Here is a 15,854-nt window from a genome sequence, read left to right as displayed (position 1 = left end):
TTGTACATTGTTCATTTTCCATTTTCCCAATACCATGTCTTTAGTTTTCTCCTTGCGTTTCTCGTTATTGCGTTATCAAGTACCATTGAGAAGAGTAATGGACTTAGTACGCAGCCTTGTTTTAGTTCTCTCTTTCCCTGGAATTCATCAGATTCTTGATTATGAGTCCTTATTTTTATTTTATTATTTTTATATAAGGCTTTAATGATTTCAATCATATCCTTTTCTATTCCATTTTTCTTCAAATATGTCCATATATATCTTCCCTTCTTATTCTATCAAAAGCTTTTTTCAAATCAATAAAGCATAATATATGTATCACTTTGCCTTCCATCAATAGTTTTCTCCTATTTGTCTCAATATAAAAATCAGATCTTGGGTACTCCTTCCTTTTCTGAAGCCATGCTGAGATTCTTCTAATTTTATTTCTAGTTTTTTTTACCTTAGACTTTTTCAATTATTCTATTGAATATTTTGGCAGGAACGCTTGTCAGTGTAACACCCCTATAATTTTCGCAATTTCTTGCGTCTCATTTCTTAAGCAGTGGTACTATTATATCTGTTTTCTAATCAGATGGTATTTTCTTTACTGTGATTATTTTATTTAGTACTTCTCGGAATTTTTTTTTTAATTTTCACTCATGTACTTTAACGTTTCAGCTGTGATTTCATCTTGACCTGGAGATTTTCCCAATTTTAATTCGTCAATGCCTTCCGCAATTTCCTCTTTTGTTATTTGTAGCATTTCCTCTCTATTTTCGATCATGTCTTCCTCTCTTTCTTGTTCATATTGTTTCCATTCTGTTACCTCTTCAAAATACTGATTCCATCTTTGCATTATTTCTCTTTCTGTAGTTAATGTATTTCGTTCTTTATCTCTTATATTTCTTAATCTATGTGTTTTCTTTTGTCTTAGCTGTTTCAATGTACCATAGAACAATTTCTGGTTATTAAGGGTGTACGAACACATCTCTCCACGAAGATAAAGACATTTTCTACGAAAAACTAGAACAAACGACCCAACAAGTAAACAAAGGCGACATCTTAATAGTGATGGGCGATATGAACGCTAAAGTTGGAGAAGACAATATTAATTTAGAAACCGTAATGGGCAAACATGGCCTGGGAGTGATGAATAAAAATGGAGAGCGCTTTACAAATTTTTGCTCCAATCATCGTTTAGTTATTGGTGGAATCATCTTCCCACATAAAAATATTCACAAGGTAACATGGACTGCACCTGGTCATACAAGAGAAAATCAAATAGACCACATCGCCATATCAAAAAGATGGAGATCATCCCTTCTTGATGTACGAAATAAAAGAGGAGCAGACATCGCAAGTGACCACCATCTGTTAATTGGTACAATTAAAATCAAGATGGCAAAAAACAAAACCACAGGAAATACCAACAGACTCACATATAATCTAAACAAATTAAAAACGCTCCCAGGAAGACACATGTTTAGGGAGGAGCTTCAAGTAAAAACAAGAGAACGTGAAGTAAATAGCTGGGAAGACTTGGCAAATATTCTGACAGAAATAGCTGAAGACAAACTGGGTAAAAAAGAGAAAGATAGAAAGGAATGGATATCAGATGAAACTTGGAATCTTATCGAGGAAAGAAAACAACGAAAAAAAGACATCTTGCAATCAAGAACTGTAGAAGAAAGAACGAACCGACAACAAGAATATAAAACACTAAATAAAGCAGTTAAAAGAAATGCAAGAAGAGACAAAAGAAGGTGGGCTGAAGAACTGTCAAAACAAGCAGAAACAGCTGCACAACACAACAGGACTAGAGAGCTGTACCAAATTACTAGACGATTAACAAAAAATGGGCCTAACTGTTCGAACATTGTAAGATCCAAGACAGGTGAATTACTTACTACAACGGATGACCAAGTAGAGAGATGGAAAGATGGAAAGACGGAAAGATGCACTTTCAGGAGATGCTAGGCACGCCCAGGGACAACGCAGATGAAATTGTTGAACACCCTCAGAATATAGACTTGCATATATCTTGCGAGTCCCCTTCCAAAACGGAGATAATAACAGCTATCAAATCTCTGAGAAATAACAGGTCCCCGGGAATCGATAACAATGCTGCCGAACTACTTAAAACTGACCCGCATCTAACCGCTGAACTTTTGCTCCCCATAGTCCGAGAGGTGTGGGAAACAAACCGCATTCCAGCGGGCTGAAAAAAAGGTAATATTATTAAGCTTCCAAAAAAGGGCAACCTCACACTGTGCAAAAACTGGAGAGGAATAACCTTTCTTACCGTCATAAATAAAATTTTTACTACCATCGTACATAAAAGATTAACAAACAAGGTTGAATTTCGAGCAAATCAAGCAGGTTTTAGACCAGAATCTTCCTGCATAGATCACATTAATACTGTGAGGGTAATAATGGAATAATCGGTTGAATGGAACACACCTCTATACATGGTTTTTGTTGATTTCGAACGTGCCTTTGACAGCCTATCTCATGCTGCTATATGGAAAATTTTAGAGCTAAGAAACATTCCACATAAAATAATTTCGATTATAAAGTCACTGTACACTGAGGCGACGTACAGCGTGACACACAATGGGATCAACAGTGACGAATTTGACGTACTTACTGGAGTCAGACAGGGATGTGTACTTTCTCCGTTTCTGTTTAACATAGCTCTAGACTATGTTCTCTCCAAACTAGACTTCGACTCAAAAGGGATACGATGGACGTTAACCACACGCCTAAGTGATCTGGAATACGCCGACGATATCTGTCTGTTAGGACAAAGGTTCCAGGATGTGGCCGACCAATTGGAAACACTATCCACTGAGGCCAATAAAATAGGTTTAAAAATCAATATTAGTAAAACCAAATCCATGAGAATAAACGCAAGGAACAACACGCTATTTAATATTGACAACATGCAGATTGAAAATGTGGAAAACTTCACGTACCTTGGAAGTGTCATAACAGAAAGCGGAGGTACAGAAAACGATATTCGTATGAAGATACGAAAAGCTCAACAAGCATTCAGCATGCTTAACCCTGTTTGGAGGTCTGGGAAATATACTACAAGGACAAAGATCCGAATATTCCAGTCAAATGTTATATCTGTTCTACTCTATGGATGTGAAACCTGGACAGTGACAAAATCCCTTACAGACAAATTGCAGGTTTTTGTTAACAAATGTCTACGAAGAATTGTGCGTATTTTCTGGCCAAACGCCATCAGAAACGAAGATCTGCTACACCTGACCCAACAAAATAGGGTAGAAAATGAAATAAAATCCAGAAAGTGGGGGTGGATAGGTCACACACTCCGAAAAGATAGTTCCAGTATTGCAAAAACTGCCCTAGAGTGGAATCCCCAAGGAAAAAGAAAAAGAGGTCGCCCAGCACAAACTTGGAGAAGATCCATCATGGACGAGATAAGAAGTCAAGGAAAGTCTTGTAATGAGGTGAAGGCCCTAGTGCAAAATAGAACCCGATGGCGCGTTTTTACTGAAGCTCTATGCTCCACTTAGGAGTTAAAGAACATTATATATATAAAAGCTTTCTGGTTAATACTCACTTAAACATTCATATTATGTATTCTTCTTTTTCTTAGCCTTCTATCGTCCACGGTTGGACAAAGGCATCTTCCAACTCTTTCCATCGGTCTCTATCCTGAGCAACATATTTCCAATTTGTTCCGACTACTCTTTTAATGTCATCAACCCACCTCATCTGTGGTCTTCCTCTCGGTTGTTTACTTTCGTAAGGTCTCCAGTGTTGTATTGTTGCATTCCAACGTTGGTCTTTTTGTCTAGCAGTGAGTAGCTGTCAGATTCTGTATTACTTAAAGAAATATCTTCATCACTCTCACTAGCTTCATAAGCAAGCACAATTTCTTGTAACTCAATCTGAGTCAACGCTTTGCTTTTTGAAGTCATTTACTTCTATATTTAAAATTGTAATGCGAATTGTACTATAGTGTCGTATGTGACATCGATAAAAATTCTAGAATACCTATTAGCGCCCGATAAACAATAACGACTACATCCCTCTCTATAAATGTGCTGACTATATCTAATCGAAAGGAATGAAATAAACAAAGATAAGAATATTCCTAAGCATTGCTGATGTGAAGCAAATAGATAACACTTTAAGGTGCGTTGTAAATAAGAAAACAGTATAGTATAAACTATTTGCTAAACTATTTAATATAACTACTGTACTGTACATACTTCTTTTTAGGATATCACAGATGCCCTACGTGTGATAAAGAATACAAGCATCAATCATCTCTAAGTCGACATATTCACCACGAATGCGGAATGCCAAAACAATATCGTTGTGACTTGTGCTCACAAACTTTTAGAAGAAGTTATTATTTAAGAGATCATTTAAAACGGGCACATCCAAATATGCCTTTTACGATGATTGATGAATCTATAGAGTTAGATAAAATTCACTAAGTAGTATCTAACTTTATATGAACATTGTTATGTAAAGACTGACTGTTTTATTTTTTATATACCTACATAAATAAATTACTTGTTATCAACTTTAAAGTGTATTTAATATTTCCATCAATTATTAATGTTTTCACCACCGATTTTGTTGAACCCTAATCGATTTTCATTAATTAATGAGTAGTTAGAAGATACCTTGAAAAACAAAAGTGATATGGTGCAAAGTTTTATTATCAAAATTCAGTCTAATAAAAAAAACGGATAAATTTCTTATTTTTGACAAATGTTTTTTAATATTAATTCAGGTAATTGAATGTATATTTTTTTCGGCGAGTACTCAAATCTAAATATTCAAGCTTCATGTAGGATACAATATAACCGAGATAGAAACGTATAGAAACGTTTAAAGCCTAAATTTTACTGCGTGAATCATGTAACCGGGGCCCTTTATCCTAAAAAATAAGGAATTTAAAAGATTAAGTTTAATACGATTTGATAGCCCTTGAAATTATTTTTCAAATGGTTTTTGGATACACCTGATATCATAAAAATTAACAGAGTTATTTTAAAATAGCAATACCAGTTTTTCTGTAAAAGCTGGTAGAATTTTGAAAAAATTGTGGATAATAAATTTTGATGATATCAACTACAGTTGAGTCCGCGAATCTTTACCCGTGCGTCATCATTTAAAGTATACGAAGTAAGTCGATGATAAGTCGGAAATTGAAATTTACTAAACGTAACAGCAAATGACAGTAAGTAACTTGCTGTTGCGTTTAGTAAATTTCAATTTCCAACTTATCATTGACTTATTTCGTATGATTTAAATGATGACGCACGGGTAAAGATTCGCGGACTTAACTGTACTTCTGGACCTCATTTGATATGTATTTCTGAGTACTTTAAGTTTTTTAAGTTTTCCCATTATTTAAGCTTGAATAGATTTGAGTACTTGCCGAAAAAATATACATTCAATTACCTATAACTAACTTTGAATTATTAATACTGAAATGTATTTTCGAGTAAAGAATATATTCGATTTTTTATTAGCTTCAATTTTGGTAATGTTAACTTTTTTGTAAAAACTTGTTTTACTATTTTGAAAAAGCGCTCTATTTTTCACGAAAAAATAAAAAATTTTATCTTTAACTCAAAAAAAAATGGATTTATTTTAATAACTTGATATAATAAGTTTTGCTTAGAATTTGTCCCTCTATCGATTTATGGTGTTATTTTTAATAAATATATTAATTTATATTATATTAAAATTATATTAATATATATTTATATAATTATATAATTATATTAAAATAATTTTCATCCCGACACGGGGTGAAAGGGTGAAGGGTAAAAGCGCAAGTTGGCACCATGTCACCTTTGTTCCTTGAGATATCCTCTAGCCACTCACCAATTTTTCATGCAAATCGATGGAGGTTCAACGAAATCGGAGGTCGTAGCTCATATCTACCTTCAGTGACTGCACTATAATATATTAAATTAAAGTTTTTAAATGCAGAGGAATCATAACTTAGGTTATATGACTTTTTATGTCAAAAACCATATATCTATCTTATTTTCTTCTAGTGGTGTACAGGCTCGAATACATCAGACAATGTCCTAATATCAGACACCTTCATAAACACGGATTTAAGTTTTTTTTTAAATATTGGTTGTAAAATAAAAGTGCCAAACTGTGTCTATAGTAAGTTTGCTACGTTGGCTATACCGTTATCAAACACCATTGTGAAAGAAGTTACAATGATTTGTTTACATTAAAACGAGTTTTTCTGTCTTGTTGGCAATTTCATTTATGAGATCTAAGCAAATTATTGAATCGAAAGAATAAATCACGAAAATAAAATTTGGGTCCTACAGATTATGCTTGTCTGTCCGTTTGTCCGTCTATCCAGCCTTAGATTGAAAAAAACTGTAATAGATAGTAAAAACTGACCAGGGATTCGCAGCCCACGTGCCTTGTGGGGAGTCATAGGATGCCAAAGGCCATATCTTCACGGATTTTTATCCATCACTTGGATTTCTTAATAATAATGTCATTGTAGCACATTTTGTTTACATTTAAAGGGTTCTTACCCATGTATCTTTGGTGGCTCTGCATGTGATTTGCCTGTAACAAAACTGATGATGATCTATTTAGATCGAAAACATTATGTGATAGATGTGGCTCTTTGAGGGTTTTTTTAATAAATATACCTTTAAGGATTTTTTCAAAATTATTTAAAGGATATGTCTTTGATTAAAAGTAAATATTTGTATTTTAAAATAACCATAACATATGTTTTTGATTAATAGTTATTTATGTACCAAGTCAGTAAAGTGACTCTTTATCTTTATCGAACGAGTCTGATATTACGAGCAGAGGCAGCGATGCGAGCGAGGCTAGTAAAAGCCGAGTTCGATAAAGAGTCTTTACTGACGTGGTGCATACAAAATTTTATCGCCAATCATAAAAAACATTAACACTCAGTACTTAACCCTTACTTAATTACATCCTTGTAATGAAAAAATAGTGTGTGTATTTTGTACGCACGTAAGAAGTTATACTTCTATTATTATGATTTCAACGAAATAAATATATTTTAAACAGTTTAATCATATGTTTATTTAAATGTTTAACTAATTTTAATACTTAAAATAAAATACCAATATTTAAAAATACTGTTAGTAGTTATGTGTTATGTGATTGTTTATGAAGTGTAGCCTCCTGCAGCGCAGTTGCTTTTCCCTTGATGAATAGTAGAAAATCTAAATTAATATATTTGCTAACAAATTATCAGTAGATATCAAAAGATTTAAGAATTTTTTTAAATTTTAGGCGAAATAAAAATTTTGTATGACAGTACTGACAGTGACAGAATGCTTTGGCATGATGGCCGATTTCGATGTTTAATGGATAGTTGTTATCAATATTGAATACCTAATTACTAAATCTCTAAAGTTTTGATTTATGTTTTATGAATATACTTGGAAAATACTACAGAATTTAACTTTCTGACATAAACTTAATTAACAATAAGGTAAATTTTATACAATATTTTTAATAAGTAAAGTAAATAAATTTTAAGTTCACTCAAATAAATAATCGATTACTGCCATCGACCACTTACATTCAATCTCAGTTAATTTGATTAATCGCGGCAGGTAAAGTGAAATTCTTCTTTCAGTACAATAAAGTGTTACTTGACTGCCGCAAATGGCAGCAAATGAGTACAATAATGAATGACTTTAGTGACGATTGGCGATAAAAGTAAATATTTGCATTTTAGAATAACCATAACAATAACAAGCTGCATTTACTAACACTAATTTAGTATTTACTGAAATTATAATAAAGAATAGTTTCAGGCATACACTGTTGTCAAACTTGTGGGAAAAAATACAAATCAACTACGAGTCTGAAGTGCCACATGAAATATTATTGTGGAAAAGATCCATCCATGGTCTGTCACCATTGTGGCTACAAAACGTATCATAAAGGAAACTTAAAGTACCATGTACTAAAACACCATCGAAAGGAAGAGAACCTAACAAACAAGCACTCAATTACATTAAGCGATTAACTGAAGATAAATATACTATGTATTACCATCATATGAAAGAAGAAGTTTTTGTGACATTTTTGAAGAAATTATTTTACTACATATGCTCACACATACAGGCACACATATTTATATCTACATTTAAAAGCTTATAAAGCAGCAATGTGTTTCTACAGGGTGATTGATTAGTAGGGTAAAGCTCAATAGCTCCGCTATAGTAATAGATAGCAATAAAAGTTAATATCAAAAATTTTAGCCACCTTTAAGCTTCACATTACAAAATTAGTTAGAATGTTACAGGGTGTTCGATAACACAGTGGCAGACGTAACTTATGTTTTTTTAAATGGAACACCCTATATTTTATTTTATATTCGAAATCCTGTTAACTTCTTCATCACCAAAATATAACGGTTTGTAATGTTATACAGGGTATTTACAAAGGTATAACCAATTTTGTATGAAAATCGTAACAAGTTCAACTCCCTGTATAAATAAAAATAAGCACAACAGCAATGGTTTATTAATGCCATATTTTTTTATTTATTGTCAAAATTTTTAAGAATTATTGATATTGCTAATTTTCTTTATATCAAATGCAGGGTGAGTCAAAACGCAAGTACATTATTTTCTCAGTAATGTTAAATGGAACACCCTGTATTTTATATCATTATTGAAAAGTAACATCAACGTTCTTTAATTTTTATATAACATTCCCTATGCCCAAATTTATTAGTTTTCGAGATATTTTCATTTTTCAAGCAAATTATTTTAGGTGTTTAAATTTATCTAAATTTTAAGTAAACCATGACTGAATTGACAATTGAAGATTACCGATTATCAATCCGGTAATCAATGTAACACTGTAGCAAATAAAGAAATAAAAATAATTTATTAGTAATACATTTTACAAACAAAAACACAACCACTACATGCAACATTTTTGAAACAATTAAAAACTATCTTTTACAAACAACAAACAACAAAGAAAATTAGTAATAAATTTTACAAAAAAACACACAAACAAAAAATACAATATTTTGTAAAGACAATTAAACACTACTTTTGTATGTAAATGTAACAATGTAACAAATAAAGAACGAAACATAATTTATCAGTAATACATTTTGCAAAAAAATATGTTTGAAAAAATTAGAAGCTACTTTTAATAAAATATTTTTAATATTTAATTACATAAGGTGTTCAAAATTATCTCCTAACACATTTATGTACGCCTAAAAACGATCTTTGAATGAGCTACTTACTCTACGGAGCATTTGTAAATTAACATATCGAAATTCACTTTGTATTCTATTTTTCATCTCATCCCTTGTTGTTGGAGGTATTTTATAAACTTCATTAACGTAACCCCAAAAAAATCAGTCCAGTTTATTAAATTCTGGTGATTTGGGTGGCCACGCTACTGGTCCATTGAAAAATGAAAATATCTCGAAAACTAATAAATTTAGACACAGGAAATGTTATCTAAAAATTAAAGTACGGTAATGGTACTTTTCAATAGTGATATAAAATACAGGGTGTTCCATTTAAAATTACTGAGAAAATAATGTACTTGCGTTTTGACTCACCCTGTATTTGATATAAAGAAAATTAGAAATATTGACCATTCTTGAAAATTTTGACAATACGTTAAAAAATATGGCATTAATAAACCATTGTTGTTTTGCTTATTTTTATTTACACAGGGAGTTGAACTTGTTACGATTTTCACATAAAATTGGTTATAACTTTGTAAATACCCTGTATAACATAACAAACCTTTATATTTTTGTGATGGAGAAGTTGACAGGATTTCTAATTTAAAATAAAATATAGGGTGTTCCATTTAAAAAAACAAGTTTGGTCTTCCACTGTGTTATCGAACACCCTGTAACGTTCTAACTAATTTTGTAATGTGAAGCTCAAAGGTGGCTAAAATTTTTGTTATTAACTTTTATTGCTATCTATTACTATAGCGGAGCTATTGAGCTTTACCCTACTAACCAATCACCCTGTATATCTTTTGTATTAATTATGTCTTCTTATTCTTTTTTTTATATAGACTTGACTCTGTCTGTTTTTAAACGTGCCTTTTGTAAGTTATCTTATTTTGTAAGTTGTCATAATTTTTGAGGTCTTCCCACTGATTGTCTTCCAATTGGGGAACCGTCTTACTAGTACTATACAGGGTGTTTGGTAAAGAATGGGCCATAGCTTAACCTCAGGTTCCTTAGGTTAAAATATGCCGATTTAAGCTAACTTACCTTAGTACAACGTTTATAATAACCGAGATATGGGGTGTCAAAGTTAAACTTTTTTTTATTTATTATTGAATATTTCCTGACAGGTATGAGATAACAACATGAAATTTGGTATGTGGAAGTTTTTTGGGTCGAGAAAACTAAATTTCCTACCAAATATTATGTGTTGCCCAGAGGGAGCCACATACGCCTTTCAGCACTCATTTATTACGTTAATTTTTTTTATCCCTCACTCTGTATAATTTTGACATTAAAATTTTTATTCTTCTATTAGTTTTACTTAAAAAAGGTATACTTCTTTCATCTCCCTAAACTCAACCGTTTTCGAGATAAACGCATCTTAAATCTGCGATACACCATCATTTTTAGCATATCATTGTAGTTACACCCGAAAAATAACTTAAAACTATAATAGTTGTGCCAGTTCTCAAATTTATGTAATAGCATCGCAAATTTCATTTGAAGAAATTTGCGATAGATTTTTGGATAATTTTATGGTTTTAAGTTATTTGGCTGGTGTAACTAGAATGATATTATGCTAAAAATTATGTTGCACCACAGATTTAAAATGCGTTTTTCTCGAAAACGGTTGAGTTCAGGGAGATAAAAGAGGTATACCTTTTTTAAGTAAAACTAATAGGGGAATAAAAATTTTAAGGTCAAAATTATACGGAGTGACGGATAAAAAAAATTGAACGTATTAAATGAGTGCTGAAAGGCGTGACAGGCCTCACTATGTGACGCCCTCTGGGCAACACATATTTTTGGTAGGGAATTTAGTTTTCTCGTCCCAAAAAAGCTCCACATAGCAAATTTTGCGTTGATATCTCATGCCTGTCAGGAAATATTCAATAATAAATAAAAAAAGTTTAACTTTGACACCCTGTATCTCGGTTATTATAAACTTTGTACTAAGGTAAATTAGCTTAAATCGGCCTATTTTAACCTTAGGAACCTGAGGTTAAGCTATGGCCCATTCTTTATCAAACACCCTGTATTTGTTGTCATTTAGCTTATATTATCGTTACATTCTACTTTTCTATTTCTTACTTAGTTCTTGATGTTCTGCACCTTGCATCTTCGTCGTATATCTTTACTTCTAGCTCTGTCCCATGGTGTCTTTAACATAGATGTTTCCACAGTTTCCATCATTCTTTTTGTCCTCTCCCCTCTAATTAAGTGAATAGAGCCAGGCGAGCTGGAAAGAAATGAAAGGCAGCTTTCCACTTCTACTCGAGTTTTATGTAGCTAGATAGTGGAGTTTAAATATCTAGGCATCATATTATCGAGACACACTATCTAATAATTATGGTGACTATGGAAAATAAAAACATGGACTACTTCTAAAAATATAGTAGTCTTCAGGTTTTAGGGAAAATATTTGAATAAATAAATTTGTTTTTGATATAAGTCAACAAAAACTACTAATAGACCAGGGCGCATCTGTAACAATATTAGTATATTTGGATGTTGAGAGGTAACTCATATTTTTTTGCAGAAATTGATTGAAAATAACTCATATAATAATATTTGAATTATCCTCCCACTCAAAAAGGTCCGGAACATTGTTTAAATAATCAAAATGTCAGAAAATAAAGGAAAAAGGTTGTTTTTTTCTTCGTTTTTTGATTATAACTTTAAAAGTATTGATTTCCGAGAAAAATTGCACTGACATAAAAGTTGCGTAATTAAATTTCCTACAATATATATGATTTGCTAAAAATTTTAAAAGTTGTCACCCTTGTTGCAAAATAGCGATAATTGAAAAAAAAAGCATAATAAAACAAGTATTCGCATTTTACGTTTTTCAACCATTTATGATATAGCCACACAATATTGTAAATTTGATTAAGATCGGTTTAATAGGTTTTGCAAAATTAATTTTGCAATCCAGCTTTTGTAAAAAACATTCATTTTTTCAAACTGTTGTAGGACTGAAAATAAAATCTCGATAGCAAGTTGAATTTTTTTTAGATATAGAAGAATACAGTTCCTTTCATTTGCAATTTTCAAAATTAAAATCGGTTAACTACCACGGCGTCAGGTATTTTTTTAAATAAACATTAATTTTTACGCTTGCTCTGATTGGGCATTCCAATGACCTTTGATAATGATAAATTTTAATTTTTAGTACATTTCGATATACTTAAATAAATAAATTTGTTTATTGCAAAATAAAACACATACTCTGTCCTTTGAAATAACACTTTTAGCAAAAACTTTCTTTGTTCATATATTTTAACTTAGAGAATAAAAGTTTATTATTTTTAAACATATGCAACTGTTTAAACAATATTTCACAAACAATAATCAAATTTGTTTGATTTCTGTGGAATTAAAATAATATTAAAATACAACAAAATATAGAGTAAGAAAATAATATATTACGAGAGGTGAATCAAATATGAACCGACCTTTCCTAATAACTTTTTATTGAATTATAATTACAACAATTAAACAATACTCCATTTTTCTATATATATTCCTTCCTTCTGTATGAATTTTGCCCAGCGGCTAGGAAGTTTCTGTATTCTATTTTCATAGAAAGAATGAGGCCGGGTATCTAACCAATTGCTCACGAATTGCTCCACTTGATTATCATCATCAAAACGCGCTCCGCCTAGTGCATCTTTTAATGGACCGAACATGTAATAATCAAATGGTGAAAGATCAGGACTGTATGCAGGATGTTCAAAGAGAGTCTACTGCATTTCCGCTATTTTTTCTTGTTAACTGTATACGGTCGAGCGTTGTCATGCAAGGGCAACACATCTCGTATACGACATCCCCGTCTTTTGGACCTATAGGCAACTCGAACACGGTCTAAAAGACTACAGTAATAAGCTGCATTAATGGTTCGTCTCTCATGGAGAAAATTTAGCAACAAAACGTCACGATAATCCCAAAACATGTCGCTAAAACTTTGCCTGGAGACAAACGAGTTCTCGCCTTTATCGGACAATTTTTGGACGTCGTTGATGACTTTTGTTTTGTACGGCATCTCGTCCTTCACGAACTTGTCTATGCCAAAATTTCACTTGTGTATTGGACAGTGTTGATTCCCCATTATGATATCTTAGTCTTCGCCAAATTTCAGCGGGACCAACATTTTCTTTTGCAAGGAATTTGATAGCAATGCGTTGTGCAACCGAACATGGCCCTACTTTCTCGCTCATCGCAACAGTAACTGGCCGCACGTCATTAGAGAACAGGCGGTAGCGCGCAGTCACACATAAGACTATAACCTGTCACCACAGGACTAATTTAGATATATCCTATAGTGTACCCTAAGGGCTCTATTAGTCTAGGTAACTGGTGGCGCAACTAGTGGCGCAACTAGTGGGCCCACCAAATTGTGAGCACGGGCAACTGGTGGCCGAGAATAGCCACCAACAAAAATAATAAAATGAATTGGAATTGGAAAAATAATCAAATGCAATTGGAAACTTGTTTGTTATCAATTTAACGAAAAAAAGTTATTCTTCATAAAATGCTCTTAATAGTATAAAATATAAGATGCAACCATCAGATTCAAATTTTGTGAATTTTATACGAGGTATGTCAAAAAAGATGAATTTCGCTCAAGAATAAAGTATCCTTATATTAAACAATATCGAAAAATGTTTTATAAAGAGTTGTTCGGAATTAAAAGCTATGTTTTAATATGCAATTACATCCTTCTAATTGAAATATTGTGAACTGTAAAGGTACTTTACTCTTGGACGAAATTCATATTTTTTAACCTACCTCGTATAGAATTGATAAAAGTTTATATATTATGATTGCATCTTAGATTTTAGACCATATAAAGCTTTTTGTAAAAAATAACTTTTTTCGTAAAATTAATAATAAAATACTTATAGATATTTGTAATAAAATGATGTTGGGTATCCGTAATTTAAAAAAAAAATGCATTTTTTTTTTCAATTAAGATGATGTAATAAAATTAATGCGTCCCAAAACATAGTTTTTTCAATTCTTAACAACTTTTCATAATAACAATTTTCGATGTTGTGAAATCTAAAGGTACTTTACATACAATTTTTTGACATACCTCGTATAACATAGACTATGCAGAGCATTTTATAAAGAATTTTTTTTTTCGTAAAATTGATAAGAAAAAAGTTTCCCATATGGTTCCAAGTTACGCAGACATACTGTACCTATATATAAAAGCTCAATTTTTTTTTAAATTTTCCAATTAACGTCACATTCGGATTCAGCATAATCAAAAACAAAATAGAAACATTTTTGATCAAGGTAAAGTGATGAATTCACCGATATTTCTAAAATATAAAAAGAGATTTTATTGTTTAAACAATGAATAGACAATTAACGGCTAAATCTGCGAGAAGAACTTTTTAATATAGCATATTTATAAATCAACAAAAAAGGTTTTAGAAAAATATACGCTTGTTAATAGAAAATATAGAAGTTAATAGAAAAGAAATACGAAGGACTCGATTACAATACAAATGAACTAGTGGTGGCCGACACCAGTTGCTCAGTCTAATAGGGTCCATATAACATAATGCCCCGGCTTGGTGGCGCCACCAGACCCGGTTACCCGGCTGGTGGACTGGTTCGGCCACCAGATCGACAACAATTTCTGGTGGCGCAACCAGTTGCCGTAGTCTAATAGGTCTCATTTACTTAAATGCCCCGTGACGTCATGAGTCACTGGTGGAGCAACTTGGTGGCGTCACCAGTTGCCTAATATAATAGCGGCCTAAGCGGGGACGGAAAGGTCGGTTCATATTGGATTCACTCATTCGTAGATAAAGTTTGGAAAACATTTTGGTGGAAATCAACTTGTGTGAATCGAACACCGCTGTCCTGCGCGTAGCACTAAAAATTAATGTTTATTTAAAACAATTCCTGACGTCGTGTTAGTTAACCGATTTTAATTTTACAAATTGCAAATGAAAGGTACAGTATTCTTCTATATGTAAAAAAATTCAACTTGCTATCTGCTGTATTTTCAGTCCTGCAACATTTTGAAAAAATGAATTTTTTTGCGAAAGCTGAATTTCAAAATTTATTTTGCAAAATCTATTAAACCGATCTTAACAAAATTTACAGTATTGTTTTATTATATCATAAAGTTTTTCTGAGTAAAATATGAAGGTTCTAAGTGTAGCATAAATGGTTGAAAAACGTAAAATGCAAATACTTGTTTTTTATGTTTTTTAGCAATTATTGCTATTTTACAACAAGATTGACAATTTTTAAAATTCTTAACCAATTCTATATTGTAGGAAATTTAATTACGCAACTTTTATCTCAGTGCAACTTTTCTCGGAAGTGAATACTTTTAAAGTTGTGATCAAAAAACCAAGAAAAAAATCGAATGTTTCCTTCATTTTTTCACATTTTGATAATTTAAACAATGTTCCGGAACTTTTTGAGTGGGAGGATAACTCAATTATTATTATATGAGTTAATTCCAAGCAATTTCTGCAAAAAATATGAGTCACCTCGCAACGTTCATCTCAAAACAGATACGCCCTGGACTATAAGTTTTATATGAGTAACTTCCAATTTTCATTATTCCTTTTCCTAATTAATGATCTGTTATCTG

The 15,854-nt window shown here is 31.9% G+C and overlaps 1 protein-coding gene across 1 annotated transcript in view; it reads left to right on the top strand.

The window, feature by feature from the left end:
* The first annotated feature begins 7,047 nt into the window (after positions 1 to 7,047).
* LOC126882528 (gastrula zinc finger protein XlCGF58.1-like) overlaps positions 7,048 to 15,854 on the top strand; it is a 60,086-nt gene continuing 51,279 nt past the window's right edge. The window contains exon 1 of the mRNA XM_050647495.1: positions 7,048 to 8,033. Within this exon, the coding sequence (XP_050503452.1) occupies positions 7,883 to 8,033 (151 nt within the window). The 5' untranslated portion in view covers positions 7,048 to 7,882. The remainder of the gene's footprint in view (positions 8,034 to 15,854) is intronic.

Source organism: Diabrotica virgifera, chromosome 3 (assembly GCF_917563875.1).
Source record: "Diabrotica virgifera virgifera chromosome 3, PGI_DIABVI_V3a".
Classification (NCBI taxonomy): Eukaryota; Metazoa; Arthropoda; class Insecta; order Coleoptera; family Chrysomelidae; genus Diabrotica; species Diabrotica virgifera.
Note: the sequence above shows the minus strand (reverse complement) of the source record. Positions and strands in the feature narration are given on the sequence as shown.